This window comes from Silurus aristotelis (genome assembly GCF_946808225.1).
Source record: "Silurus aristotelis genome assembly, chromosome: 26".
Taxonomy (NCBI): domain Eukaryota; kingdom Metazoa; phylum Chordata; class Actinopteri; order Siluriformes; family Siluridae; genus Silurus; species Silurus aristotelis.
The window spans coordinates 13,166,743-13,194,242 of NC_139599.1; the positions used below are offsets into that span (position 1 = coordinate 13,166,743).

The following is a 27,500-nucleotide window of genomic DNA, read 5'->3' on the forward strand; positions in this document are numbered from 1 at the left end:
GAAACAAATCTAACCACATGCTGGGCTCATAAACATCATGGGGGCTTTAAACCATTTAAAATAGGCTGAAGCAACTGGATCATCCTTTTCCTTTATAAACTCCATGTAGGCGTGTGGGCCATGCTTCGACCTCGCTGTTTCTAAGTATACCGCAGCATTGCCAAATTTTTCAGTCTGATTGGTTCATGGGTTATAAATCAATAACAGTGAAGCTCAGTATGTTTTTCACCCTGTGAAAGTCTTTAGTGCCGATGACCTCTGCTCTTACCAGTTTCTCAGCACCATGATAAGAGACCAACTTGAAGAACAGAGTGAGACTGGAAAAGGAATGACTGGTCTGTGCATTGCCGTGTTTTAGAAGGAATAAAACATTTTTGAGGACGCTATTATGGAAAGATAATTAGCTTAGGGGTGGTAACAGTAACTCTGCTTCAAGTCTGGCCACATTGCACCATTCTATCGTTGATCATTTTTCTATAAACATTACATCTAATTCTGGTGTTCTGGTCTTTAATGTGCTTTTATCCAGTGGGACTTTTGTCATTCATCTGCAGAAAGTAGGTTTAGACATAACCTTCTGTCATTTTAGAGCTTTCTGCAAGGTGAAATGTTATTGCATTAAAGACCATGCCAAGCCTTCCCAGTAGCACCTCCTCTTTCTTGCTTATTAAGAAAAACACAAACCACGGCTAAACAGACCATCCAGATCCATTGCACTGATAAGGGAATAGTCTATTCTCTTATAATGTGAATAACAGGCCTCTTTAGTTCCACTTGAAGGAAAATTCGGATTTTAGATATTCGGATTCTAGATATGTGTACGATGTTTGTGTATATATATATCATCTCTTCTGTCATGTATCTGATCCCTGTCATTCCTCCCACTCACCACCAGAGTGCAACACAGCTACCAATCTAGTCATTGGACTACAGTTCCCAGAAGCCCCGGCCTGGGAACTAATTACAAACTCCTGGTTGTTAGTTTTGTCTATGGCAGCCTATGGTTCCAGGTTTCATATTGCCACGTAGACCACATTTCAAGTTTAATGTATCATGTTCCACGCTGTAGTGTTTTCACGGTTTTGACCTCGGACTGTTTACTTACGTTAATTATTGGTTGCTGCCTGCCTTTGCTTGTGTTTTGGATTACCCTTAGTCTATCCTGGGATACTTCTGTTTTCTGTTGTTGACCCTGAATGTTTAAGTACTCTCTTTTATAAAGCCTGCATTTGGATCCCTACACTGTCTCCATGCCTGCCACATCGTCGTCAAGCCAAGTCAACCCTCAGGCTACAGAATACACATCCTCCACCTAAGGCGACACACTTCTCCAAATGATGGATAAGCTGGAGGAGACAATCTTTGAAGAAGAATTATTTTTGGCTCTTGAGGAAAGGCTCGGTAATCACCTCGTCATCGTCTTTAAAACATTTGCCACGAAGTGGTTTCTTTAAGTGATGGAAGAGAAGAAGACACTGGGTGTGAGGGCAGGGGTGTAGGGGGATGAGGCAAGTTTCACTATTTTGTGAGCTGTCATGAAGAAGGTGAACTCCCTTCATGAGTATTCCACGATGCTTCGGTTTTGACCCTCTAGTGGCATCATGCGTTTCACAGTACAGTACCACGGGGTTTTTGAAGAAGAAAAAAATTTCATTATTATTTTTATTGTTTAACTTAGTTTACCAGAAGTACAGCTAAAAACAGTCATATAAAACATCCCTTCTGTGACGGCTATGTTTGTAGGTAATTACAACCTTTACTTTCTCAAGCCAAGCTGTCCAAGAAGTGGAAATAGCTAGAAGTGTGTCACTGAGAGCTGTGCACTCTGCTTAGAACATGTTGTCCTAGTTGGAGCTGTATCACAGAGCTGTGTCACAGAGGGCTGCACATGAGCAGCATAGAAACAAATGAATTCAGCTGATCCAATTCTTATTCCTTTTCCACTAGGCATCAGTTGTCTGATTTTTAATTATGGCATCAGATTAAATTAGAAATAAAAGAATTATTAATTAATTGAGGTGCGTGAGAGTGTTAACCTCCATCACCATCTTTTAGACACTTGAGCACTTCCTGCTTTATGTAGTCAAAAAAGAGACATTGCTCTTTTTAAAAGAAGGGCTGATTTAAAAACCCTTCATATTCTCTGTGTAGAACTGTTGTATTTTAAGATGTGCCCTTATGGGGAACTACCGGGTGCTGTGATGCAATCTTATGAACTCTGTATCTATATCCCATACTCTATGTATACATTATATGGAAAAATGTTTGTGGACACCTGGCCAACAATAACAACATTTATATGTGCTTTTGAAACATATAACATTCCACATCCAGTCCCCATTTGCTGTTATTTGAACCTGAAACTCTTCTAAGAAGATGTTCCACTACATTTTGGAGTGTGCTTGTGGAGATTTGTGCTTTTTCAGCCACAAGGATGTTAGTAAAGCCAGGTGCTGATGTACGGTGAGGAGGTGTGGGGTGCACTCAGTTCATTACAAAGGTGTTCAGTGGGGTTGAGGTCAGAGATCTATAGCAGACCACTCAAGATCTTTCACACACTTTTAACCCATGTAAACTATATCTTCATAGAGCTGGCTTTGTGCAGAAGGGCATTGTCATGCTAGGACAGTGTTGGGTTTTCTAGTTTAAGTGAAGGTATTATATATACAAGAATTGGACAGTAAATTACTGGAAAAAAGTTCTGTGGACTAATGTAAGACCTGCTGGACCTGCTGGAAGACTCCCTCACACCTACAGTCAAAAATTAAAACTTTGGAAACTTAATGGTTTAGGGTTGTTTTAAAGCAGGAAATGTTGGAGACTCATTTCGAGTGAAAGAAAAACCTTAAGCAACATGGCTACAATTCCATTCTTCAAAGCCATAGAATTACATCTGGACTGCAGCTCATCAGAACCAACTTCACTATACAACAAGATAATGACCTGAAGCATACATCCAAGGTCTGTGTTATTTAAAGAGCAAACTGTCGCATGGAGTGTTATCTTTCATGCAATTGCCTGCCCAGTCACCACACCTAAATCCTAATGAACTGCTCTTGAATTAACTGGATTGCAAGGTCAGAAAGAAATCTCCAACTTGTTAAGAAGACCTTTGACAAGGTTTACAAAAGGTGCAATTCAGTTGAATGTTTGGAGAAACAAACTGTCCGGATTCCAAAAGTGTGTAAAGCTGTTCCCCTTCAGGAACTTGAGCTGCGTAAACAACGCTTTGGGAACGTCTGCATGACCACACTCTGAACCACATGTCCAACGGAAGGGCGTGACCTTACCGGTGGAGTGACGTAGTGACTTGGAAGCTACAAAAGCACATGCGGTGGAGAGCGTGCTAGCTTCTGTTGTTCAGAAAGTGCTTTGTGTGTTTGTTCTTCCTTTTCATGCTAGCCAAAAAGTTAAGAAGGTAATGGGAAAAGGTAAGCAATCCTTCAGGCTGTGTGTTACTCCTTGCCCCGTTTCATCACGGGGAATACTCACAGTTTGTGTGTCGTGTGTCTGTTGCTGTTGCCAGAGACAGAGCATCACCACTCTCAATCCTTCTGCTAGGGGCTCTAGGCTGTGCTCCTAATCGAAGCCCAAAAAAGTGACAGATCTGAGTTCCGTCATCTTCAATAAGAGGGCTTCGACAAAAAAGTCCTGATCAGTCAGGACCTTTATGACCTTTATATTGGCCTACGCCTCAATACATGGTGCCGGGCTCTTGTCAGTGCCCTCAGGAGATAGTTTGGTTAACCCTGCCACCCTTGGTGTTTCAGGGCACAGCGGTCTCCTGCGAGTGCCTCCCTCAGCTTCTGCCTGGGAACATATCACCTTTGGAGGGCCCCCTGCCTCCCAAGAGGCCTCTAGAACAGCTTCAGGGCACCACTCCAACGCTAAAGCGTTAAGGCATTTTTTTCCAGACCTGAGGGGCCATCATGTGCTAGTCTATACAGACAACACATCAGTGGTCTCTTACATCAACCATCGGGGGGGTCTGTGCTCATGTCTTCTTTACAAGATTAGCAAACCTGGTAACCCTTCTCGAACACCCTCCCTGGGAAATTCCTCTCAGGCGGGATCTTCTCTCTTGTGGAGGCTGTGGCACAGCTTTTAGCCTCTGGTTTCTCAGCCCAGGTTTTAGAGACCGTTCTCCAGTCCAGAGCTCCCACCACTAGGAGGTTGTATACCCCAAAATGGCACCTGTTCACTATATGGTGTCAGAACCATCAGTTAGATCCAGTTAACTGCCCAGTTGCTCCAGTGCTGGAATTCCTTCAAGAACAGTTCGCCAAACTGCCCGTTTGGTCCAGTACTGGAAATCCTTCAAGAACAGTTCTCTAAAGGGTTGTCTTCCTCCACCCTAAAGGTTTACGTGTCTGCTATTGTGGTAGATCATGCTCCGCTTGCTAAGCAATCGCTGGGGAAAAACGTCTTAGTGACACGTTTCCTCCAGTACAACCTAGAGTGCCTTTGTGGGATTTGGCCCTGTCCAAGCATCCCTTTGAGCCCTTGAGGTGCCCAAGACTGCTTTTCTTCTGGCTGTCTCTTCTCTGAAGAGAGTTGGGGACCTTCAGGCCCTTTCTGTGGCCCCCTCTCTTCTGGAGTTTACCCCAGGCATGGCCAGTGCCTTTTTTCTAACCCAGGCCAGAGTATGTTCCCAAGGTGCCCGCTTTTGCCCAATGGCCAGTTGTGCTCCATACATTCTATCATCCTCCCTTTCAGGACTCCGACCAGGACGTGTGTCCAGTATGAGCCCTAGACACAAACGTCCACAGAACGGCCCTGTGGAGAAAGTTGTACCAGCTTTTGTTTGCTACTGTCCATATAAGAGGGGCTTTCCTGCGGACAAGCAGACCCTCAGAAGGTGGATTGTTGATGCTATCTCCTCTTCATAGTCCTCTGGTCTTCCTGCTCCTTTTGGGGTCAGGGCTTACTCGACCCAAAATGGGTGGGCTCTAAGGCCTTTTCCTCTGGGGTTTCTCCAGAAGACATTTACATTGCTGGCCCACCCCTCTGACCTTTGCCAGGTCTTACAGCCTTGACCTTAGTGCCAGTCCTGGCCCCTCAGTCCTTCGACCTAGCTGTGCACATCCACACTAGGTAGGTATTTGTCAATCTGGCGGTGTTGTACTCTCATTACCAAAGCGTTGTTGACGCAGCCCGAGTTCCTTTGGGGAACGTCTCTAGGTTATTTATGTAACCCTGGTTTCCCAAAGGAATGAGACGCTGCGTCTCGGTGCCACACTTCCTGCATCCCTGTGAGTGCTTTCTTCCCTCTATGAAGATAGCGTGGTCTCCATCGCATGTGCTTTTGTGGCTTCCTGATCGCTGCATCATCCTGCGGTCACGTTGGAGAGATTACACACCTGGTTCAGAGTGTGGTCACAGAGGCGTTCCCAAAGCGTTGTTGACGCAGCATCTCGTTCCCTTGGTGAACCGGGGTTGCATTTGTAACCTAGAAGCTAAGAGAGGATTTTTTTATGAAAATATAGTAAAACATATTTATAAAAGGAACCTGCACATGTAAATTCTGCAGCTATTATATTGAGGTAAACAGATTTTTGATATCTTTTTCTTTTAAATTAAACTTCATGACCCTGAAAAATGCAGTAGCTTTCACATTACATGATAAATGACTTAGTAAAAGTAAATTTAACACATGTAAAAGCCACTAGCTTGCGTCAGGAGCCATGCAAGTTTCCCACCTGATTGTAAATGCTTTCAGTCTTTTAAAGCACGTGTTCAAACATGGTTGAAACGTTCAAACATGGTTGAAACAATTGATAACCCTACTCATCCTTTGCTCATTTAGTGTTTTCATAAGCGATGGATGGGAAAATCTGTTTCACAGTCATGTCGTCCACTTCCTGTTCCAGGGCTCATTACAGAAACTGAATGAAGTGCATGTACAAACACATATTCGCACACTCAAGGGAAACAGACTGGCTATAAATAGGCCTCTGAAAATAAAATTGGGCTGCGCAAGGAAATTGGTTGTGGGTTGTCATCAGTAGGGCAGATGTGTGTGTCTATAGACATCAGCTGTTTATGTCATGTCCTTTACATTCAGGAGTGTGTGCATTTTCTGCCTCACTGCACTGTAATGAAATATACGCTGTACATTATCAACAATTCAAAGCTTCAAAATAATGTAACCTGGAAGTAAAGAGAGAGTTTTAGTACCATGTGAAAAAATAACAATTGTGTTGAAATAATCAGGTGACTCAGACCCCAGTTTGCCAGTCCAAGTTGAGCAGGAAAGTTTTCTATAGTGTCAACCACAAATAAAAGCAAATAAAATAAAATTTAAAATTATCAGACTTTTTGGAGTCAGTTTCAAGGGACATTTTTGTAGTCATGCAACTGTGTTTTTCTCATTTGTTGTTTGGTTCTTATTTGACGTCAGATAACTGCATCGAGAACCACAATTTAGATAACAAAACGGGCAGAAGTGGAACTGGGCCTGGAGAAATAGATGCACTATATTGCCTAAAGTTTGCCAAAACCTGGTCATAAGTATATGCTTTTTCAGCATCACATTCCACATTTAGTTGCAATTTGCTCTATAATTCCCTCCCCTCTTTTTGGAAGATGTTAAATAAATTTTGGATTGTGCTTGTGGAGATTTGTGCCCATTCAGACATAGGAGTGTTTGTAAAGTCAGGTGCTGATGTAGGTGATGTAAGGGGGCCTGGGGTGCAGTCAGTGTTCACATTCATCCCAAAGATGTTTAATAGGGTTGAGGTCAGTGCTCTATAGCAGGAGATCTTCCACACCAACCCATGCAAAGCATAGCTTCATAGAGCTGGCTTTGTCTACAGTTGCAGGTTTGGAACAGGTTTGGGTCTTCAAGTTCAAGTAAAAGGAAAATTCATCACTCAGCATTCACACAATACACATTATAGTAATGATGAGGAAGTGATTATAAGATTTATAGTGGCTTTATAACTAAAGATTCATTGTTGAGATTTGTCTACACATCACTGTCTGTGTGCAGGTTTTAAATTAGCCGTAAAAACAACTTTCTCATTTCTATTGTGTGTGCTGCAGTGTTAGCATTGCCCTACATGCTATTCTCCCTCCTGCAACGCAACACTGCAGCAGAATTTAATATAGGCTAAACTCACTCACTACATGCAAGCCGTGTGTCATACCACTACTAACTACTGCACTGCACTGTGCTTATTAAGGCTGATCCCTTGCCTCATTTGAGCTTTAAGCTAAATATTTAAGCTAAATAAAAAGTTATTTCTACAGCTACTTAGACATAATTAAGCATATCAAGTAGCAGGTCTTGCTGAGCATGTTTACTGACAGAAACCTAGCAGCACTACTGCTTATCTCATCTATTTCATTATATGGTTAGGACAGGAAAAAAATACACACATTTTTCCTATAGACCTCATTTACGAATCGTTTATCAAAGTTGTGTGTGCATATTTTGGTTGAGTATGTTGATAAATGTTAGTCACCTCTTAATGACCACGTCTGTTTATAGTACAGCTGAAAAACAGTGTCAAAGACGAGGCTCACAGCAAGCTGAAAAAATGCAATGGTAAAATTGCAGTACATCATCTACTACAGACCCACACTAATTGGTCCTCCTTTCAGAGGGTGCCATTTCTTTTGTCCTCATTGAATATCAAGTATCTAATAATATCTAATGTTTAGAATAGCTTCTGGATTGCTTTCTTTTAAATCATAAACTTAAAAGACTATCCAATATATAATGTTGTAGTAAGTCATAATTATATGCGATTATATAAAAGCCTTTCATTTGTGTTTCATATTAGGGAATTATTTTATATATATCCATTTACACATAATAGTTTTTTGTGAAATTTTAATACGTTTTTCGTGTTCTTTATGCAAATGCGTTGATTTACTAATTAATTAGTTCATATGCATTTTAATGAAAGAGACCAGTCATCAGCATACCTTTAATGGCACTGTTACATCATTCAGTGTCGTTCAAGTGGAATTTAACCAGGAGGTCTCTATACACAAGAGTTGGTCAGAATAGCACCAGTTGCAGTCCAGTCCCGTACGATGTCTTTTGACACACTGATTTATAAAGGTTGGTGCTCCCTGTGACTCTGCGTGCAGCCTTCTGCTGGCAATTTCTCAAACTAATGGAGAGTATGGTATAACCCTAATAAGCTACTTGCAGCCAGAGTTGAGCAATGAGGCCAATCTACATTCTGATGATTAACGCAGTGTCCTAATGGCATCTTTACAAATGCAGATTTCACACATTTACATGAATACATGTCACATTTCTGGCTCTTCGCCTACTACTTTTATAGATCAGACCACAAATGAACCATTTTTTTCAAGAATAATTATTCTATGGTAATATCAATGGGTCAAGAACATTTAACATTTATTTTCTGACGGCTTTTCTCATTTCTGTATAAGCCAATCCAGATGTTCAGTAAGAGTCAGGAGTAGGAGTGTGGTGTACCGTCATCCTTGTTTAGAGCAAGATTTCCTTTGTGAGTGCATTTATAGAGTCTTCCACATCTTTGTTTTTATTGTGTGGCAAATATGTGAATAAGTAATGTGTGACGCTGATAGATAGAGATATAAATCGATCAAGAATCAATAGAGTGACTGATTAAGTGAGGAACTTAATTCAACCTAGATGAAGTTTGCCGGTCTAGTGTGATCGCTGATGAGATATTCTTGTTCAAATCGCTTGTATTGCTCCATTGTTATTAAACGATCATTTGTATTCAACACGATCAGTATCAGCAGGTCTTCTGCAATCAGGTCTAAAGCTGAAATTAGACATAATCAGACATAATCAGCTTTAGTTACGAAGTTTGGTGGTTTTTTTGTTGTGAAATAATCTTTTTTTCCGTTTTTCCTAATCCATAACCCATTATTAAGTTTGATTTCACATAATGTAGGATGACCTATTTTCTATTGGAGTGTTTTAGATCTCTCTCTCTCTCTCTCTCTCTCTCTCTCTCTCTCTTTCTCTCTCTCTCTCTTTCTCTCTCTCTCTCTCTCTCTCTCTCTCTCTCTCTCTCTCTCTCTCTCTCTCTCTCTCAAGATTGGGAATAACAGGGCAGATCTGTACCTCAGTGCCCAGGAGAACCCGGCATGTTCCTTCCCTTCAATGCTGTTTCTAATTGCAGAGATAAGGACTGCAGGGAGAGGGGATGTGTTGCGATTTTAGCGTTCTTCATTCGTTCACAGAGAGAGAGAGAGAGAGAGAGAGAGAGAGAGAGAGAGAGAGAGAGAGAGAAGAAGATAGAGACCACATATCCACTTCACACTCTTTGCTGATCAGAGCGAATCAGCGCTCTTAGGATAATTTGTTGTGGTGGTTCACGGACGATCAGCCAAAGGTATCTGATTTCTTTCTCTTTATTCCCTAGCGGCTTTAATTTCCGCGCTCTTTTTCTGGCGTGTATCATGGCAAAGTTTAGTTGTTGTATTGTAGGCACAATGTGAGGATGTCATATTCCACTGTGGGCTAGTAAGTATGCATGAAAATTCCTCTCATGTTTATTTTAAGAACAAGCTGCGTGGGCAAAATATGCGACCTACAGTTACGCTAGGAGTTTCTCTCATAACCAAGTCCTCTTGAACACCATCTCTATTTTGTAGAAACTCAAGCCAGGTGTGCGATTTCGGCTACGATTTGATCGTCTGAGACAAATTCTTAATGATTCCTATAATCCGGGGGCTAAAATCTCTTGTCTTTGGTCTCTGGTTTGAAATGTTTCAGCATTCGAAACAGCAGATAAATCTTTTTTTCCCACCAGTGTCAGAAGATTTCTTAGACTTTCCTGCAGTGCGACTGCTACTGCGACCTTCAAACCAAGAACCAATAGGAGCGCCGAACCGATGACACCATTAGTGCGACAACTTCAAACCACCTCAGGGAAAATGTTGAAACGAGTTATGGAGGGAAAAGGAGTGTTTGTATGTTGTTTTTATTATCAATGCATGTCATGAACAAAACAAATGCTCCAGATGGTTTTTGTCTGCTGCTAGCTACCGTTTCGTGTTACGGGTTGTTGACGTAAAAAAATTATTGTGCGTCATCGTACAAAACAAATTCTGACAACTGACATCCCACAGTGTGACATGGGGATCATGTTTGTACAGTCTGACAAGCAACATGCAAAAGACCTGTAAAAATTGCACAGTGTTCGCCCGGCATTAGCTCAATTCTTTTTTTTTTTTAAGAATATTAAAAAAAAACAAAAAAAAACGGTACCACCATGTCAACAAGATACGTTCTTGCTAAGCTTGTTTACTGGTCATTTTGTGGAAGGTAAAATTCCAGATATATTCACTTTAAATTGCCAAACGTTTGGTAAATTGCGTTTTACGGTATTGAATTCTAATCCATGACGGGCGACACTGAAAGCTCAATCGTTTTGTCACTAGATCATTCTGATCTTAGTGGTGCAGAAGCTGCATCAGGTTACATGGCAGCTGATATGATATACACAGCATTTTCCGTGCAGGTTCTCTCTATGTCCAGGAAAGGGTTTCTGATCGACGATGCTGTTCACTTGATTGAAGCTCAATCTTGATTCCTGTGGTAGAGGCCTGTGCTGGCTGTATTTGGGTTGGAGCGGGTTGGAGGACACTGGAATGTGCACAGGAAGTGGATTGCATACTTGGTGTGCAAATCAGACGCAGCCTGGGTGACTTTCTGTAAAAGTGTCATTAACACCGACCTCCCAGAGCAAACATTCGGCTACTGATCTTCAGAGGTGGAAAATAACGAATTGCAGTACATTTTCTCGCGTTATCAGATTTAGAAAACTTTATTAATCCCATAAGGGAAATAGTTTGGTTGCAGTTGCTCGCAGTAAACGATCAAAGTAAAGATTAAAGTAAAAATAAGAAAATATTTGAGATATTTTTTTTTTTTTATATGTATATTATATTGCAGAAAAGTCCGACTACAATAATAGTAACAATAATACTACATACTACAATAAAAGTTATTGTAATTGAGTTTTTTTGTGTACTTCTACTTTTCAAAAATAGTTTTAAAATCAGAAATTTAACTTTTACTAAAATATGTTTTGTTTGAAATATTATACTTATACTACATTTTAAATCATTTCCATTACTGAGTAAAAACAATTAAATATATTTCAGCACCCTGGAATCTACTTCTCTCATTATCATAAATGAGAATCTTTTTTTATTATTATTTTTATTTTTTTTTGCATTATTGCAGGTCATAAACTGTACTGTTTTTTGTTATTATTATTTTATTTATTTTTATCATTGTTAATACACTATAATTTGAAAAGGTGTTCCTTCAACTGAAATCTAGTTTGAGATTTATATTCCCTCGTCCTTTTTGAACTACACTAAAAACCCCCACCTGACCCCCCGCTGTTAAGGAACATTTTATTTAAGGAACAGTACTTTTATTTGAGTAGAATATTTTATTACTTTTTCCACCTCTGCTGATTTAACATATTTCTATCTGAAGAACCTGTTGGTTGTCTGGCTGCTTAGGTACTGCAAAACAATCCTCTCAATCATGTGACACTAAAGCGTTTGACAAATGAAATAAATTCACTGCAGTGTCAAGTGTCAATAACCTTCCTTATTTTTAATAAAAAGTGGTCGAATTCGACTAGTTTTCTTTCAAGCTGCGAAAAAGCGGTGCACTTTCTATTTGAGAGGAAACTGTTTAGGTACAGTAGGTTGGCATTTCGGGCGAAGTTTGCTCTCCCGAGACAAAACATTTGGCAGACGGTTTCTTGGGTGTGTTCATTTGTATGACTTCTGAAGGCATTGCATTTTTAAAATCTGTGATTGTAGTCATGGTCATAGGCGAACAATGACATTCCACCATTTCCACTCGCTGGTTGATGTGAAACTCCACTCCATTAAAAGCACAAGATTCTTTATAAGATGCAGGCGATTTGTTCATTTGTTCTAAAGTAAATTTGCTCCCAGATTGTGTTTCGGGTTCGAAGAAATCCTCGCAAACACTCTCATTTCACATGGAATAAACATACTATTCATAAGTTTCAATGTCATTTAAAAGACAGTCAATGCTTCTTGATCGATGATTCACGCTAAGATGCTATGCAGTGATACGCTCGCTGGTCGCGTGCTTGCAGCGAGCACTCGCTAGTTTCCGCTACTTTCACTTTCTGCAGGAGATCAGAGGGGATGCTGGAAAAGTTGGAACCACAGGGGAGAAAGGGGTGGGAGCTCAAGACATCCTGTTTCAGCTTTATGACTCCAGCCTTCATGACTTGGCACTTTACCCGCCAGAGTATCGACGTGCACACGCACACACACTCATTCACATGAGCAAAGCCAGGTGGAATACAGATGCTGAAGCCTTGCTGACGTGGTGTAACGTTACTTAGTCACAGACGCAGAGTTTGCACAACACATAGTGCTCTCTTGTGGCTAATTCTTGCCCAAATAAAGCCGTCTAGGATCTGTCCAGTTTATGTTGCTTTTGGAGAGGTGCTGTCACATCCAGTTGCCGCTCGCATCCGTTTTTGTCAGCATTTATTTAGTCTTGAGTACAAATTCTGGTATTTATAGGTCAAAAATTTGTTTCATTGATGCCGAAAAGTATTGTTTTTGACAGAAAAGCCTTGTTTTAATAGTAGCTAAGCCTTGTACCCTAAAATGCCCTCTGTGGTATATATGGTTAAAGAAGGATTACAACAACACTACTCTTGTTTCTTTGTTTGACATTTAATATGGTATCGCACTTCAGTAACACGACCTTCCTCCACCATTATAATGGGATTTTTTTCCTGGGTAGGAGCCATCGTCCCCCTCTCGGCTTCAAGCCACAGCTGCTAGCAGAAAAGAGCGACAGATGCAAGCTCGAACAGTGAGGCCCTGAAAAGTCGACGATGTGTCGGCTTTCAGCGACGGCGTTGGCTGTGCAAGGCTGCAGAAAACTATTCAATTCTTCATTCGTCATGTGGGAGGCAGCTATTTTTGAGCCAAGCGCCATGGCTGGAAAACAGATAAAGAACCTGAATAGATTTGCAGAGAATTTCTTCGGTTTATAGAGTTTTATGTGTGTAAAAAAAAAACGATTTTACAAACCAAAATGACGCAGCCCCGTGGCTGCATTTGCTTTTTTGTGCATTTTCTTTCCCGGAATGAGACTCAGGAGGATACCATTGTCCGTAGGCTGCAGGGATTTCAAACAGCTCTTTCAGAAATGATGCGGCCTACGTCATGGAGAATAGAGAGTCATTCTTCCACGCTGGAATTGTGTTGTGTAGTGTAGTGTAGTAACGCTGAATGCTAGCGCTATCTTTTACGCCTCAGCTTTGATGTCTCACTCGAGTAAACGATAGGAGGAGTAGTAGTAGTAGTAGTAGTAGTAGTGGTGTGCTTTAAAAAACAACAATATTCTTTCAGTGGGTTAATCATATATGATGATGCTCTCTGAATTATATGAAGGGTTGCGTGGAATTTTCAAACCTGGAAACTTTCCATGGGGATTAATTGGAATAAATTAGGAATTTACAAAATTGTAGGTTAGCCTGTGAAATGTAGTTAAAATAAATATTTTGCAGGATAATCTTGGATGAAACAACCAGATTAAATGCAATTTCAGTTGAATTTCTACCCTGCACATTCATCAATCACATGCACACAGCACACTTACCGCAGCGCTACTGAGGCCACGCCCCCTACACGCACTGTAAAACATAACACAGATCATTTCTTGAATCCTGCAAACAAAATAATGTAAACAATGTCCATCTTGGCGAGTATTTACATAACATACATAAATCTTAGACCAATTTATCTTTCAAACTTTTGCTATTGTGCAACAAAATGATACTAACTAAATTTTTTATCTGTATTAGTTTGCATGCATGTCCGCTTATGAAAAAACCTAAATGTTTATATTCATGTTTTATTAATTTCTAATTAATTCGTTTTAATTCACAAAAATTCCGGGTAAGTTTCCAACTTATATTTCTAAAATTGTTCAAAAATTCCCATGCAAAGTTTCCGGAAATTTATCGTGAATTTACAAGGTATTTTCCGTCCCTTTGCAAACCTACTCGTACGTTTATTTATTTTGAAAAAAAGGAAAAAGACCACCCAGTCATTTTATACAGTCCAGTCAAGGAAAGACCACCACTATATCCAACAATTTATTTTATGCTCTACAATGAGTAACAAGGAAACAACACAAGCCGAGTGCATACCGAGCCACCAGCCCACTTTCCTCGGCCTACTTGTGTTAAGTCTTTTTTTTGTAACACACGACAGGTGGCTGTGTCCAGAGCGGCTGCGTCGGACTGGCCTCATTCCCACCGCACCGCCCTGCATTATCCAAGCTGCTTCACTCTCTTCTGTTGGTTCAGAATGTGAGATTAAGAGTTGCGGACTCAGTGCTGTCACAGCAGAGAGCTGACATTTCAAATAAACTACTCTATATAAAGTGCTGAACCACAGCTGTTCTCATCCGTCAGTGGATGCACATGTGGCAGAGCTAAATAAAAGCCTAATTAAAGACGTCATTGCCGTCTGGGCATGGGAACTCCTTTAACCCGATTTCGCAATTAATGAGCAACGGTCTAATTAGTTTAATGCGCTTTCTCTTTTATTAAACTCCTTGTTAGAAAGTGTCCTAAGAGGTTGGACAGAAAGCATGTATCTTGTTCAAAGCAGTTTTTGAAACAGGACGTGGCTCATAAAGATCTTTTCAGATTTCTCACTCATTAACCGCGGGAGGAGAAACGGGCGGAGGGGTGTGTTGAGTCTTGGTTCCGTGTTTGCAGTTAGCCACAAACTGCTTTTCACTCCGAATTGCAAAAACAACACTTTTCTGTTTCCATTCCCTTCTCCTCTCCTCTCCTCTCCTTTTCTTCTATGATTGATTATGGTGTTGGTAAGGGTAAACGCAAAAACGTTTTTCAACTGATAAAAAAATCCGTCAGCCTGTGGCTTCGGCTTTGGCTTTTTTGCTCGCTTTTCACACGTTGTTTGCTTTTAGACATCACACCAAACCGATCCCACGCAGGCTTTCTTCAAGAAATACATTTCATCAATACACAGCAGGAGAGCCTTCAGTGCACTGTGATTAAAAATAATAAATTCCCCCACAGCGAACTAAACCACAATGCACAGGGCTACAGCCTCAACTCTATTCTCAGATATCATGTATATATACTGAGCAGCGGTGGGAAATAATGAAGCACAAATACTTCATTAATGAACTTAAATAGGTTTTACTGGTTTAACACTATTTCTGGACAACTTTTTGCTTTTACTCATTAAATTTTTTCACAAATATCTCTACTTTCTACTTCTTACATTTTCAAACCAGACTCGTTACTTTAGTCTTAATCTATTCGGTGACGTGATCGATATTATTTCTTCTCGTTGCGTGCCGTTTTCAGCCCATCGAACCTACAACAGGCGTAGGCTAGTTTACAAAGCTAACACTGAGCAGGCAGAAGGCAAAAAAGAAATATAGCTAACGTGGCTGAGAAAAAGGGAGTCAGCGATGTAAACATGACTAAGAACAGAGACTTTCCCATCATCTTTTCTCTGCTTGTGCTCTATATGGCGGATATTCACCCTGGAGACATTCATTAGGTAACAGCATTTGGAATTCTTTTGTATTAATATATTATGAGGTGAGGTCCATTTACCAGCGTGACACTAAAACAGGTTGTAGTAATGACTACTTTTTACATAAGTACATGTCAAAACCCAAACTTCTGAATCTGAGTGTATTGTATGTGTGCATTTTGTGTTGGATGCGTCTAGTAGACTATAAAAATGAATGGAATCTGTATTTGCATCCTCCCATTTAGATGACAAAGAGTGCATACAAAAAGAGGTCCCAGCCAGAGATTTGATTATTGTAATGTATGTAAAATGTACAAGCTCAAGTCCAAGTGAATCTGGTCTAATTCATCCTAGGTAGTGCATGTTTAGTGCTGTCTACTTGTCAGATTGACAGATTCTTCTAACTTTTTTACACCCACCAGGTGTAACTTTATGACCACTGATCAGGCATAACATTCTGACCACCTGCCTAATATTGTGTCGGTCCCCTTTTGCTGCTAAACAGTCCTGAAACCCATCGAGCATCAACAGCCTGAACTTCTTCAGCAATTTGAGCTACAGGAGCTCGCCTGTTGAATCAGATCACACAGGCCAGACTTCGCTCTCCACATTCATCAATTAGCCTCATTCGCTCTTAAACCTTTCACCGGTTCACCACTGAATCACCAGTCCCAGTTTTGAAAGATACTGACCACTGCAGACCTGGAACACGCCACAAGAGCTGCAGTTTTGGAGATGCTCCGTCCTAGTCGTCAAGTCATAAAAATGTGGCCCTTGTCAAACTCGCTCAGATCCTCACGCTTGCCCCCATTTTTCCTGCTTTTAATACATCATCTTTGAGGACAAAATGTTCACTTGGTGTCTAATATATCCCACCCACTAACAGGTGCCATGATAAAGAGATAATCAGTGTTATTCACTTTATCACTCAATATTTTGATGCCATAAGGTTATGCCTGGTCATTCAGAATTTATTTATTATAATGTTTTTATTTTCATACTTGGCTATATGCTTTGTTTCTGTTTTTTCTGGCATCACATCATTAAACAGGAAGAATTGGCTGAAACAAACCATTAGAGGTTTCTAGTAAATAAAAAATCACGAAAAACACCTGAGCTCAGAGAAAATTATGGAGATTCCCAATTAAAAACATTTTGTCTCCCCATCACCTATTTGTTTTTGCCATAACTTTAGAACAATTTTCATTTTTGAAGTTTTGTCCTTTGGCTGATTTTGCACCTCATGGCTCAGTTCAGCTGCACACATTTAACACAGGAATGTGTCTCGAACCCCAAAATACACAGCATGCTTAGTTCACTTTCTGCAGTTAGATTGATTTAGGATCGAAATCACTTTTCCACTGCAACCAAACCGTGCTAGATTTCAACTAGAACTGGACCGAGACCACCGTGCTCAGACGGTCTGGGACTGGTGATTTGTGTCTAATTGCAGTGTACTTGCCTGCTACTTGCCTAGTATATAGTTTTAATGACCAACACACCACATCCAAACAGTTTTAATGCATCTTATCCAGCTGTATTCAAAGGCGATAGTACTTAAGGAACTGTATTCAAATAAATAAATGTTTATTCATTAATATTAAAGTGCTGTTGTTTGGTCATGACACTGCCCACCAGGCAATTATGTTTCTGAAGAGGATAATATGGACTAGTAGCAGGACTGTTGTTCATGTGCTGTCTGTTTGAGCCTGATAAAGGAAACGGTTTGAAAGTAGCTGAAACCTCCCAAACCTCAGCAATCTCTCTCTCTCTCTCTCTCTCTCTCTCTCTCTCTCTCTCTCTCTCTCTCTCTCTCTCTCTCTCTCTCTCTCTCTCTCTTTTTTCTCTCTTTCACGCTCTTGCTGTAAAACTCTCTACTCGCTGCCTGCTTCCGGATCCTACTCAGGGTGAGGAGGTAGACATGGCATGCAGCCGTATCTCGTGGCTCTGTGGGCTGTGTTATGTGTTATGGGACTGTCTGCTAGTCTGACAAGCTGAAGCAAGGGTATTTACACAGAGAGGAGCCAGCAGCTCACAGCTTTCAGTAAGTACATCTCAATGCGTTCTGATTCTGTCAAGCGCACACCTAATATCTAATTTAAATTATATGGTGTTTCTAAGCGTCATCTCTAGTACATACGGGTTGTAACTCAAGGACTTGGCAATTTCTGCATTAAGCAGCCTTTTTTTTTTTTCATTTCCCCGTCTATAGTTTCACATCCTTTAGTCATTGTCTGAACACTGTCTGGATATTCTTTCAGCAACAACACTGTAAGCAGCAATTGTGCTTTTATACTAATACATCAAATGTTTTTTCCTCAACTTCTACTAATGCGGACATGATGAAGCAACGTGATATTTAAGCCATTGTGTTTTTCTCTCCTGTAAGACCAGGCTTAGAAACCAAGAGCAGTGTTAGTCATGACTTGCTTCCTCCCTCTCTTCCTTAAATAAAAACACTAGCAGGAAGTTAAAAGCTAGTTATTAAGTGAAGCCCAATCTACAACACTGAAACATTGCTACTATTATTGCCGTCTGTGCCCAGGATTAAGGAGTATCAGAGCTTTTGTATCACGTGTACCTACATGGTAAGACTTCAGCATTTGCTTTAGTATTGTATGTTCAATTATGACAGATCAGGTAAAACTCGAGCTCTCCATTTGTTAAATGACCAGCTTCCTTAATAAACATGGATTTGAGAAGCTTTTTGGAACAATTGAACAAGTTTGGCTTCAGTGACAGTTCTGTTGCTTATAACCAGATGTCAGGGGCCTTCAGATTCCTTTAATGCTGTCAAAAAGCATGAATTGTTGAAATGTTGACGGAATCATTTGAGGAACCATTTAATAAATATCCTAAAGTCTTTAACAGCCGCTTACAATTGATCGAAAGCAATCATTCAAAACACTAAAACAAGTTTTTATTCCGCTTAATTCTGGAGATCAGCTGTTTCTCTACATGAAAACAGATGCCTGAAATATAGGTGGAAATATATATTATATAATATAATATAGGGACTGCAATGTTATTTAAAAGTGTAATATGGGTTTGTTCAAGTGAATCTGTCAAAGATGTTTTAGCATTTCAAAAAACAAGTGCTCAGAATGTTGCAATCCACAGGGTGCCATAGCGACCAGTATCTTAATATAGCACGACATTAGCGTTTGGAGGCTGCAATTTGTGCTTCCCATGAAGTACACAGCATATGATGTTTTTGCAACGTTGCCCAAACTGAGAGTTGTGCACACAGGGTAACTGCTGAACATGAGTTGAGCACATTGTGTTCTATTTTTTAAGACTGATATAGATTTAACTGTTTAAGGTCAGATTTCTAAATTGTATAGTATTATATGTACTATATGGCCAAATACCCGTGGTGTACTTCTTCCCCGAACTGTTGCCACAAGTTTGAAGCACGAAATTGTATCAAAAATCTGATTATACTGTATGTGATAACAAAAAAATAATATTTGATTTTATTATAAGTGTTTTATAAAGGTGATTTAAATCCAGGTTTTTAAAGCAAAAACTTCAGAAGGCAAAAAAAAAAAAGGCCTGTTTTACTGCATATGGTCTTGTCTCTATATTTTCCTTAGCCCAGATGTAATATGTTATCTATACAGGTATGTTCACTAGTATAAGTACAATGCATTGTTTGATACAGTTTGATGCTACAAGCTTGGCACGTCTACTTGGGCAGTTTTTCCCATTCTTCTTTGCAGAAACTTTCAAGCTCCATCAGGTTATTTGGGGAGCATCGGTGCACAGCCATTTTCAGATCTCTCCAGAGATGTTCACTTGGGGTCCAATCTGGGCTCCTGCTGGGCTCCTTAAGGACATTCACAGAGTCATCCCATAGCCACTCCTTATTGTCTTGTCTGTGTGCTTAGGGTTGTTGTCTTGTTGAAAGATGAACCGTCACCCCAGCCTAAGGTCCAGAGCGCTCTGGAGCAAGATTTCATCAATAATGTTTATGTACATTGCTGCATTCATCTTTCCCTTGATCCTGACCAGTCTCCCATTTCCTGCCACTGAAAAACATCCCCACTATGCTTCACTGTAGGGATGGTATTGGCCAGATGATAAGCGGTGCCTGGTTTTCTCGAGACATGATGCTTGGCATTCAGGCCAAAGAGTATAATCTTTGTTTCTCAAGGTGTGAGAGTTTTTCAGGTGCCTTTTGGCAAACTAAAGGCAGGCTGTCATGAGGCGTGGCTTCAGTCTAGCCATACTACCATACAGGCCTGTTTGTTGAAGTGCTGCAGAGACAGTAGTTCTTCTGGAAGTTCTCCTCTCTCCACAGATAAATGCTGGAGCTCTTTCAGAGTGACAATCGGGTTTTTGGTCACCTTCAAGACTAAGGCCCTTCTCCCCAATCGCTCAGTTTGGCTCTAGGGATAGTCCTGGTGTTTTCAAGCTTTTTCCTTTTATGCTACTGTGCTCATTGTGAGCCTCGATACAATCCTGTCATTGAGGTCTACAGACAATTCCTTGTAGTTTAAGGCTTAGTTTGTGCTCTGACATGCACTGTTATCTTTGGGACCTTCTATAGACCGGTGTGTGCCTTTCCAAATCATGTCCAATCAACTATATCCACCACAGGTGGACACTAGCAAGTTGTAGAAACATCTCAAGGATGACAGTGGAAACAGGATGCACCTGAGCTCAATTTTGAGTGTTATGGCAAAGGCTGTTAATGCTTGTGATATTTTTAATTTTTATTACATTTGCAAAGATTTTAAACATACATCTTTCATGTTGTCATTATGGGGTATTGTTTGTAGAATTTTGATTCAAATAATGAATTCAATCCATTTTGGAATAAAACTGTAACATGAAAAAGTGTTTTCTTTTTGCACATCGTTAACCAACAATTGCGATATTATCGAACCTTTCCTTGTTTCATGAATGGTGAAGGGTGTAAAGGCCCAAAGTGGATGTTTTTGCCTTTGAATGTTTGGACAACAGTTGTGAGGGTTTGGAGAAATCTTAGCCCTTCCTTTCTCTCTCCATCTGTGTTTCAAAACACTAGAAGCTCGCTCTACCATGTGTCTGTTGTATACAAGACTCTCGATTACAGAGACACTCATGACTAATGGAGTGATGTGTCGCCTCACCACTTTGACCTTAGGTCAAGTAGAAATGCGTGTGCGTTTGGTTATGCAATCCAAAATCTGATTTTATATAAATAAAAATGACACAATTTACATTATCACGATTGTTTTTTAGCCAGAATCAAAGCGGAATACCTCCAGGTTTCGTTTCATGCATGCTCAGCAAAAAAAAAAAAAACTCCTAAATGACCGAGTGCACCAGTGCTTTTTCCTAGTCTCTGAACTTCACGTCTCTAGAGATGCCAGCTGTTACTAACTGGGTCTCTGTACCTTTTCACCTCACCATCAGTCAAATCAATGAAACCAATGAGAACACAATTTCTATTGCTTTTCTGTAGTAAAGAGCACTTACGCCTCTCCAGAGAATAGCAGTCAGTCCACTTTTCTCACATTACCTTTCCTAAGTGCACTAATGTGTCCTGAGTTCAGTGTCGGTCTTTTAGGAGAACTCTAACGTTGTTGAAGCCAACATTGGATTTTGTGTAAGCTCTTCACATTGACTTTGAGGTGTTTTGGTGCAAGTACTCGTGTCACTGATAGGAGTCACTGATACAAATACTTAAACACATTTCCTCTTTTTCCACACTTCCCTAAGTATCTTTATGGTTTTTCACTTCCTCCATATTTGATATATATTTTTATTCCTTTTGTGCCAGTTTGTGTTTCTTTTTTTTTTGTGCATTTTCCTCCTTTTCGTTTCGAGAGAATTGCAGAACTTTTTTTTTTCTTGTTTCTAAACACACCCTGTTCTCTATGTTCACAGCCCAAGTGAGGAACCCCAGTAAAAGGAGAGAATCATGTTGAGAGGGGGCACCACCAAGGTGGCGCTGCCCAAGACGGGAGCTCCAGAGCGGGGCCGGCTGCCATCCTCCATCGGCCACGCAAGCGGCTCAACAATGATGAAGACGTCCCGATCGTCCAGCACCATCGCCTCGGACCTGCGACTCAGCCGGGTGAGAAATCTGAGAGACAAAAACATAAGCAAAACTTTAAAACTGCTTCATCCTCCAATGCAAAAAAAGTTTTACGTATTTATTATACATACTTAAAAATCATGGTGGTTCGTAGTGTGAAAATATTTTACGCCATGTGCATAAGGCACAAGCTAAAGGCAAAACCTATTACAAATGAGGGTGTAAGTGGAGATTTACACATATTCAAAAGAAATAAGAAAGAGAGAGAAGGAAAAAAAGGAAGTGGATGAGTAGAGAAAGAAAGCAGCTTAGTCACGAGTCATTGTTTTATACGCAGGATATAGTGGGTATTAAAAAGCTTGTGATATGGTTCAGATTCAACATGTACACGCTTTTATAAGATGTGAACAAACACACATTAAACCTGAATATTCTGCACGATATAATGGGAAAATGAGGTAAATAAAAACAGTGAACCCAGTAGAGGACAAGTGACTTGCTATTAGATACAAGGACAGATTAGATTGTATATGCAGGTAAGAACATAAAAACCTTCATAGCCCAATATCATAGTTGATTTAACGCCGTACGTTTTTTGAAACCAGGACATCAGGCAAAACCGAGTGAAACGTATGGAGCCGGGAGTGAATTCATAGTCGTTTATAAATTGCATTTGACAGGTGCCTGCAATCTCGAGGATTAAAACTGGCTGCTGCATGTGTCCACCCCGACCTTGAGCTGAGCCAGTACAGTTATTACAGCAAGAATTCATTTCAATTCCCTTTGAGCTGTTCAGCGATTTTAAGGTAGCGAAAGCAGCTTCGCAGAAATTCAGACGTCAAGTCTGTTTTAAAACCAAAAATCCCACACATTCAGACAAATGGACGAGTTGAAGCAAAAACGCTCTCAGGAAGAAGCCTTGGAGGGAACCCGACACAAATGAGAACCCCTCCTCTCCTGGGGGATGCTGGGTAATAGGATTAGAAATCATCACGAGTAAGCAGAACATTAGAATCAGAAATGCAGTTTCCAATTTTTAAAACAATCAATCTTTTTATAGATACATGGCAGTGTTTGTGACCAATGTGTATATGTGTGTGAAGCTGAAGCGGGCGAGCAGTGATGATGCTTTAGCCAAGCCTGCTCTGGGAGCGGCAGCTCCTGCGTCTCGCCTGAAGAAGACTGTCACTACTGGAGCCATCTCCGAACTAGCAGACAGCAGACCACACTACCTAACAGGTAGGCAACAACGTTTAAAAAGCTTTAAGTACACACACATTAAACATTCTGAACTGGGGCGGGAGCGAAGGCTGGTCCATCCAACAGACGAGCTCCTTTAGCTCAAGTTAATGCTCTTGATGCTCGATAGGTTCAGGACTGTTTTACCAGCAGAAGGGGGAGCAACAAAATATTAGGCAGGTGGTCAGAATGTTATGCCTGATCAGTGTATATAGTACTATATAAGTTTCTATATAGTATACAACACAAATAAAAATTCTAAATCCACCTGTTTGAACATTGTTTAGTTTTAAAAGTTTCTAAGGTTTACATTTAAAGACGAATATTATAATATATATATAAATATAAAACCAAAATCTCAACAGATCGAAGATACAGTCACATCTAAAAGCCAATCGTAGTTACGAGGTGGTATCAAAAAGTTTCGAGAGTAGAAGTACTTTATTGATCTAATATCACCTTTAAAACAGTCCCCTCGCACAGCAATACAGCACTCACACACGCGCTTCGCGTCATTTCCTGTGTGGCTTCAGCGCCAACATGTGACCTCATCTTCCGCTGTCTCATACATCATGTCCTGGATAATCATGTTTTACCTCTTAAACTGAAAAAGAAAAAAAAAGAAGAAAGTCAAGTGTGTTCAGCACCAGAGGGAGACATTTCCTTTTTTTATGGTAGTTACTCTACAGCACACGCCACAGCCTGTGATAACGACCCTGCAGCTGTTTGAAGATGTTTTTCTTGGACATCACTTTGGACCTGCTGTCCATTAAGCAAGCGTGGGTTTATTTGTTTGTGCTTTTGGTTGGATTCAATGTGGAAAGTAGGACTGAATTTCCAGCATTAAATCATGGCAACAGAAAGCAGAGGATGCCTTTGATCAATGGGTGCTTTCAATTGTAATTATTCTCTCATTGCTGAGAGTGTGTGCTTGCAGGTGTGTGTGTGTGTGTGTGTGTGTGTGTGTGTGTGTGTGTGTGTGTGTGTGTGTGTGTGTGTGTGTGTGTGTGTAGGCATGGTTCAGCACTTTTGCACTTTTGACTAAATGCTGCTATCATTACAGCAATGCATGTGAATTTGATTGTGTGGTTTTTTGCCCACAAGCATATTTTTAATTGACTTCTCCCCAAAACAGTGCAGTTTGTGCCCTTTTCAGATCCTAACATGTTTCATTTGTTTTGCTTAAGTCAATATATTATATATAATTATATTGTCTGTCTGTCTGTCTGTCTGTCTGTCTGTCTGTCTGTCTGTCTGTCTGTCTGTCTGTCTGTCTGTCTGTCTGTCTGTCTGTCTGTCTGTCTGTCTGTCTGTCTGTCTGTCTGTCTGTCTGTCTGTCTGTCTGTCTGTCTGTCTGTCTGTCTGTCTGTCTGTCTGTCTGTCTGTCTGTCTGTCTGTCTATCTATCTATCTATCTATCTATCTATCTATCTATCTATCTATCTATCTATCTATCTATCTATCTATCTATCTATCTATCTATCTATCTATCTATCTATCTATCTATCTATCTATCTATCTATCTATCTATCTATCTATCTATCTATCTATCTATCTATCTATTGAAACACTGTAAATTAGCATATAGATGCTTTTTTACCCAGAGTGAGAATTAAGTTACGCATTAAACCACAGTACCAGTCACAAGTTTGGACACACCTTCTCCTTCGGTGTTTTTATCTTTATTTTTATTATTTTCAACATTGTACATTGATAACGAAGACACCCAAACTATGAAAAAGAGTGCGTATGGAAATACGTAGTAAACAACCCAGAATGTTTTCGTATTTTGATTCTTCAAAGTAGCCACCTTTTGCTTTGATGCCTTGCACACTCTTGGCATCTTGAGGAGAAGTGCTTGTTGGCTGCTTTTCCTTCACCCGCCGGTCCGACTCATTCCAAACCATTGCAGCTGGGTTTAGATTGGGTCATTGTGGAGGCCAGGTCATCTGATTCTGCCTTCCATCACTGTCTTTTTTTTTTTTGGACAAATAGCTCTTACATAACCTAAAGGTGTGTTTCGGGTCATTCTGTTGGAAAACAAATGATGGTCCTACTAAGTACAAACAGGATGGGATGGCATGTTGTGGCAAAATGCTGTGGTAGCCATGCTGGTTAAATGTGTCATCAATGTTGACTAAGTCACTTACAGTGTCACTAGCAAAGCACCTCTACACAATTGCACCTTCTAGTCCATGTTTCACAGTGGGAACTATCAGTTCAGGAACTGTAAGTTTTCACTCTGTATGCCTAACTTAGCCAGAGCGGTTAAAACCAAAAATCTCACATTTTGACTTTACAGACCAAAGGATTTCTCTCTGCATTCTCTTCTGAACAGTGGATGTTAAAGTATGTCTGAACTCCGAGAAGCATATTGGCGGTTTCTGAGGCTGATCATTCTAATAAGCCTATCCTCTGCAGCAGAGGTAGCTCTAAGTCTTCCTTTTCTGGGACGGTCCTCAGGAGAACCTTTTTCATCATAGCATTTGATGGTTTTGGAGACTGCACTCGGGGGATTGACTGACCTTTTTTTCTTAAAGTAATGATGGACTTTTTGCTTTACTAATATGGATTTGTACAGTAGTTCTAGTTGAGCTATTGACTCTGCACTCATATTAAGTAAATATTAGGAAGGCAAGAAATGTCCCAAATTAACTCTTAACATTGCACACCTAAGAATTAAAAAACATTCCAGGTGACTATCTTATAAGAGAATGCCTTGATTTTGCAACTCTGCGTTTAAGCCTAAATCTAGCTACTTTGCATAATCGAAAATATGAGACATATTCTTCTGTTTCTTTCATAGTTTGAATGTCTTCAGTATTAATGTACATTGTTGAAAATAATAATAATACAACACTAAAGGAGAAGGTGTGTCCAACCTTTTTGGTGATTTTTGAAGAACTTTTAAATTGACACATATATGTATCATATATAGGCTTTGTGAATGCCATATTTATGTCTGACAGTTCAGATAGAAGGTGGACAAGCGCCGTTAAGCAAATGACTCGGTTCAGCTGCCAATCATACCTAAATATCATTCTGTCCCATCCCATCTGCTGTAGGTGTTGCGGCACAGCAAACCACTGTTTACAAATGGGTAAAACAAAAATAGTGCCATGTCTAAATATAAGTTTGAAATACAATCTCTTTAAAGTGAAAGGGTTTCATTTTATCTTGAGAAGTGAACTTCTTTGACAGTAGGTAATGATTATGATAGTTGACGGTGTAGTGAATCCAATTCAGACCATTGCAGAGTGATAAACAAGACAACTCCCAGGCTTTTATAACTAAACACACCATTACTGTGTGGCAGGAAAAAAGGGCTGATATTCATCAGATCATGACTTTCTATTCCTTTTAAATCTGGAACCTGTTCATTTCAGTGTAGTTTGTGCCACACGGCAGTACGCTATTACGCCACCATGACATTAAACACTTGTTTGAAATGTGTTGCCACTTTGTGTGGGCCATATTTATATTATTTGATGTTGTGAATGCATAGAAAATATCCTCGCGCTGTGTTTTCCCCAGATGATGTATCTTGATTTTTTTTTAGGTCCTCAGTCTTTCGGTTTCCCCTCTGTTTAAGGGACTTTTACTTCACTACAAGTCAAATATCTTACTTTTTACTCACTTACATTTCGCGACCAATCAGGGTAGAGCACGTGCTCTGTTTTAAACTTGTACTGTGGGCAGATTTAGGCGTAGGCGACGTGGGCAGCCACCCAGGGCACCACCTTTCAGGGAGGGCAGCAGGGGTAGCTCTTAGTCTTCGTTTTTTGGACGGTCCTCACGAGAACCTTTTTCATCATAGCATATGATGGTTTTGGAGACGGCACTTGGGGATACATTTAAAGTTCATGATATTTATCCAAAACTCTTTTTTTTTTAAACGCTCATTTGTACGGTCGCTTCAATTGTTATATCAAACCTGTAACCTGGTCGGTACTCAGAGTGTTCCCTTTAATTGTGGTGATGTCAGAAAGGTTTTCTGTGACTGTACTGAATGGGTTCAGTAAGGGGGGAATCTCCAGTGCAGCTCAGTCTGAGAGTTTGATCAATTGTGCACAATGACACGTGTATTCAATTGTTCAATAAATGTAATTAGGGTGATATTTATACATGAAATGGAGCTCTCAGAAATGTCTCCAAATTTGTGGACTGCTGCTCTGAGAATATGTTTTACTCATACAGTGACGGTAGCTAAAGCAGAGAGGAGCTTTTCAAAGCTGAAACTAATCAACGGGTGAGACGTTGGGTCATGGCGTGATTCACCCAGGGCATCATTCAAGCTAGAACCGCTATTGGTGCTTGGTGGTATCTACTTATCACCAACATACAGTTCAGCATCAGTTCAACAGCGAGCAGAAAATTGTGAGAGGAACAAATGATGCAAGAAAACTCTTGACTCAAACTTGCCACATCGCCTGCGGCTTTTTTTGTGCGATTTATTTTGAAGTCGTTTTTTTGGGCTCATGATAATTTTATATCAGTCAGTGATTTGACTCATTAATGTCATTCTATTAATAGATTCATGTTCTAAGAGGAACATTAGATATACATACATGTGTATATATACATATTGATACATGTATGTGTGTGTATATATATATATATATATATATATATATATATATATATATATATATATATATATATATATATAT

The 27,500-nt window shown here is 40.1% G+C and overlaps 1 protein-coding gene across 5 annotated transcripts in view; it reads left to right on the plus strand.

Moving 5' to 3' along the window:
• Window positions 1-27,500, plus strand: part of specc1 (sperm antigen with calponin homology and coiled-coil domains 1) — a 100,265-nt gene that overhangs the window by 2,601 nt on the left and 70,164 nt on the right. For 2 of the 5 annotated variants that reach the window (XM_083531783.1, XM_083531784.1), the window contains exons 2-3: window positions 21,442-21,631; window positions 22,696-22,831. In XM_083531783.1, the coding sequence (XP_083387909.1) occupies window positions 21,476-21,631; window positions 22,696-22,831 (292 nt within the window). In that variant the 5' untranslated portion in view covers window positions 21,442-21,475. Of the gene's footprint in view, window positions 1-9,117; window positions 9,351-17,431; window positions 17,609-18,000; window positions 18,153-21,441; window positions 21,632-22,695; window positions 22,832-27,500 lie in introns of those variants that run through there. The other 3 variants (XM_083531785.1, XM_083531782.1, XM_083531781.1) reach the window with 3 other exon arrangements.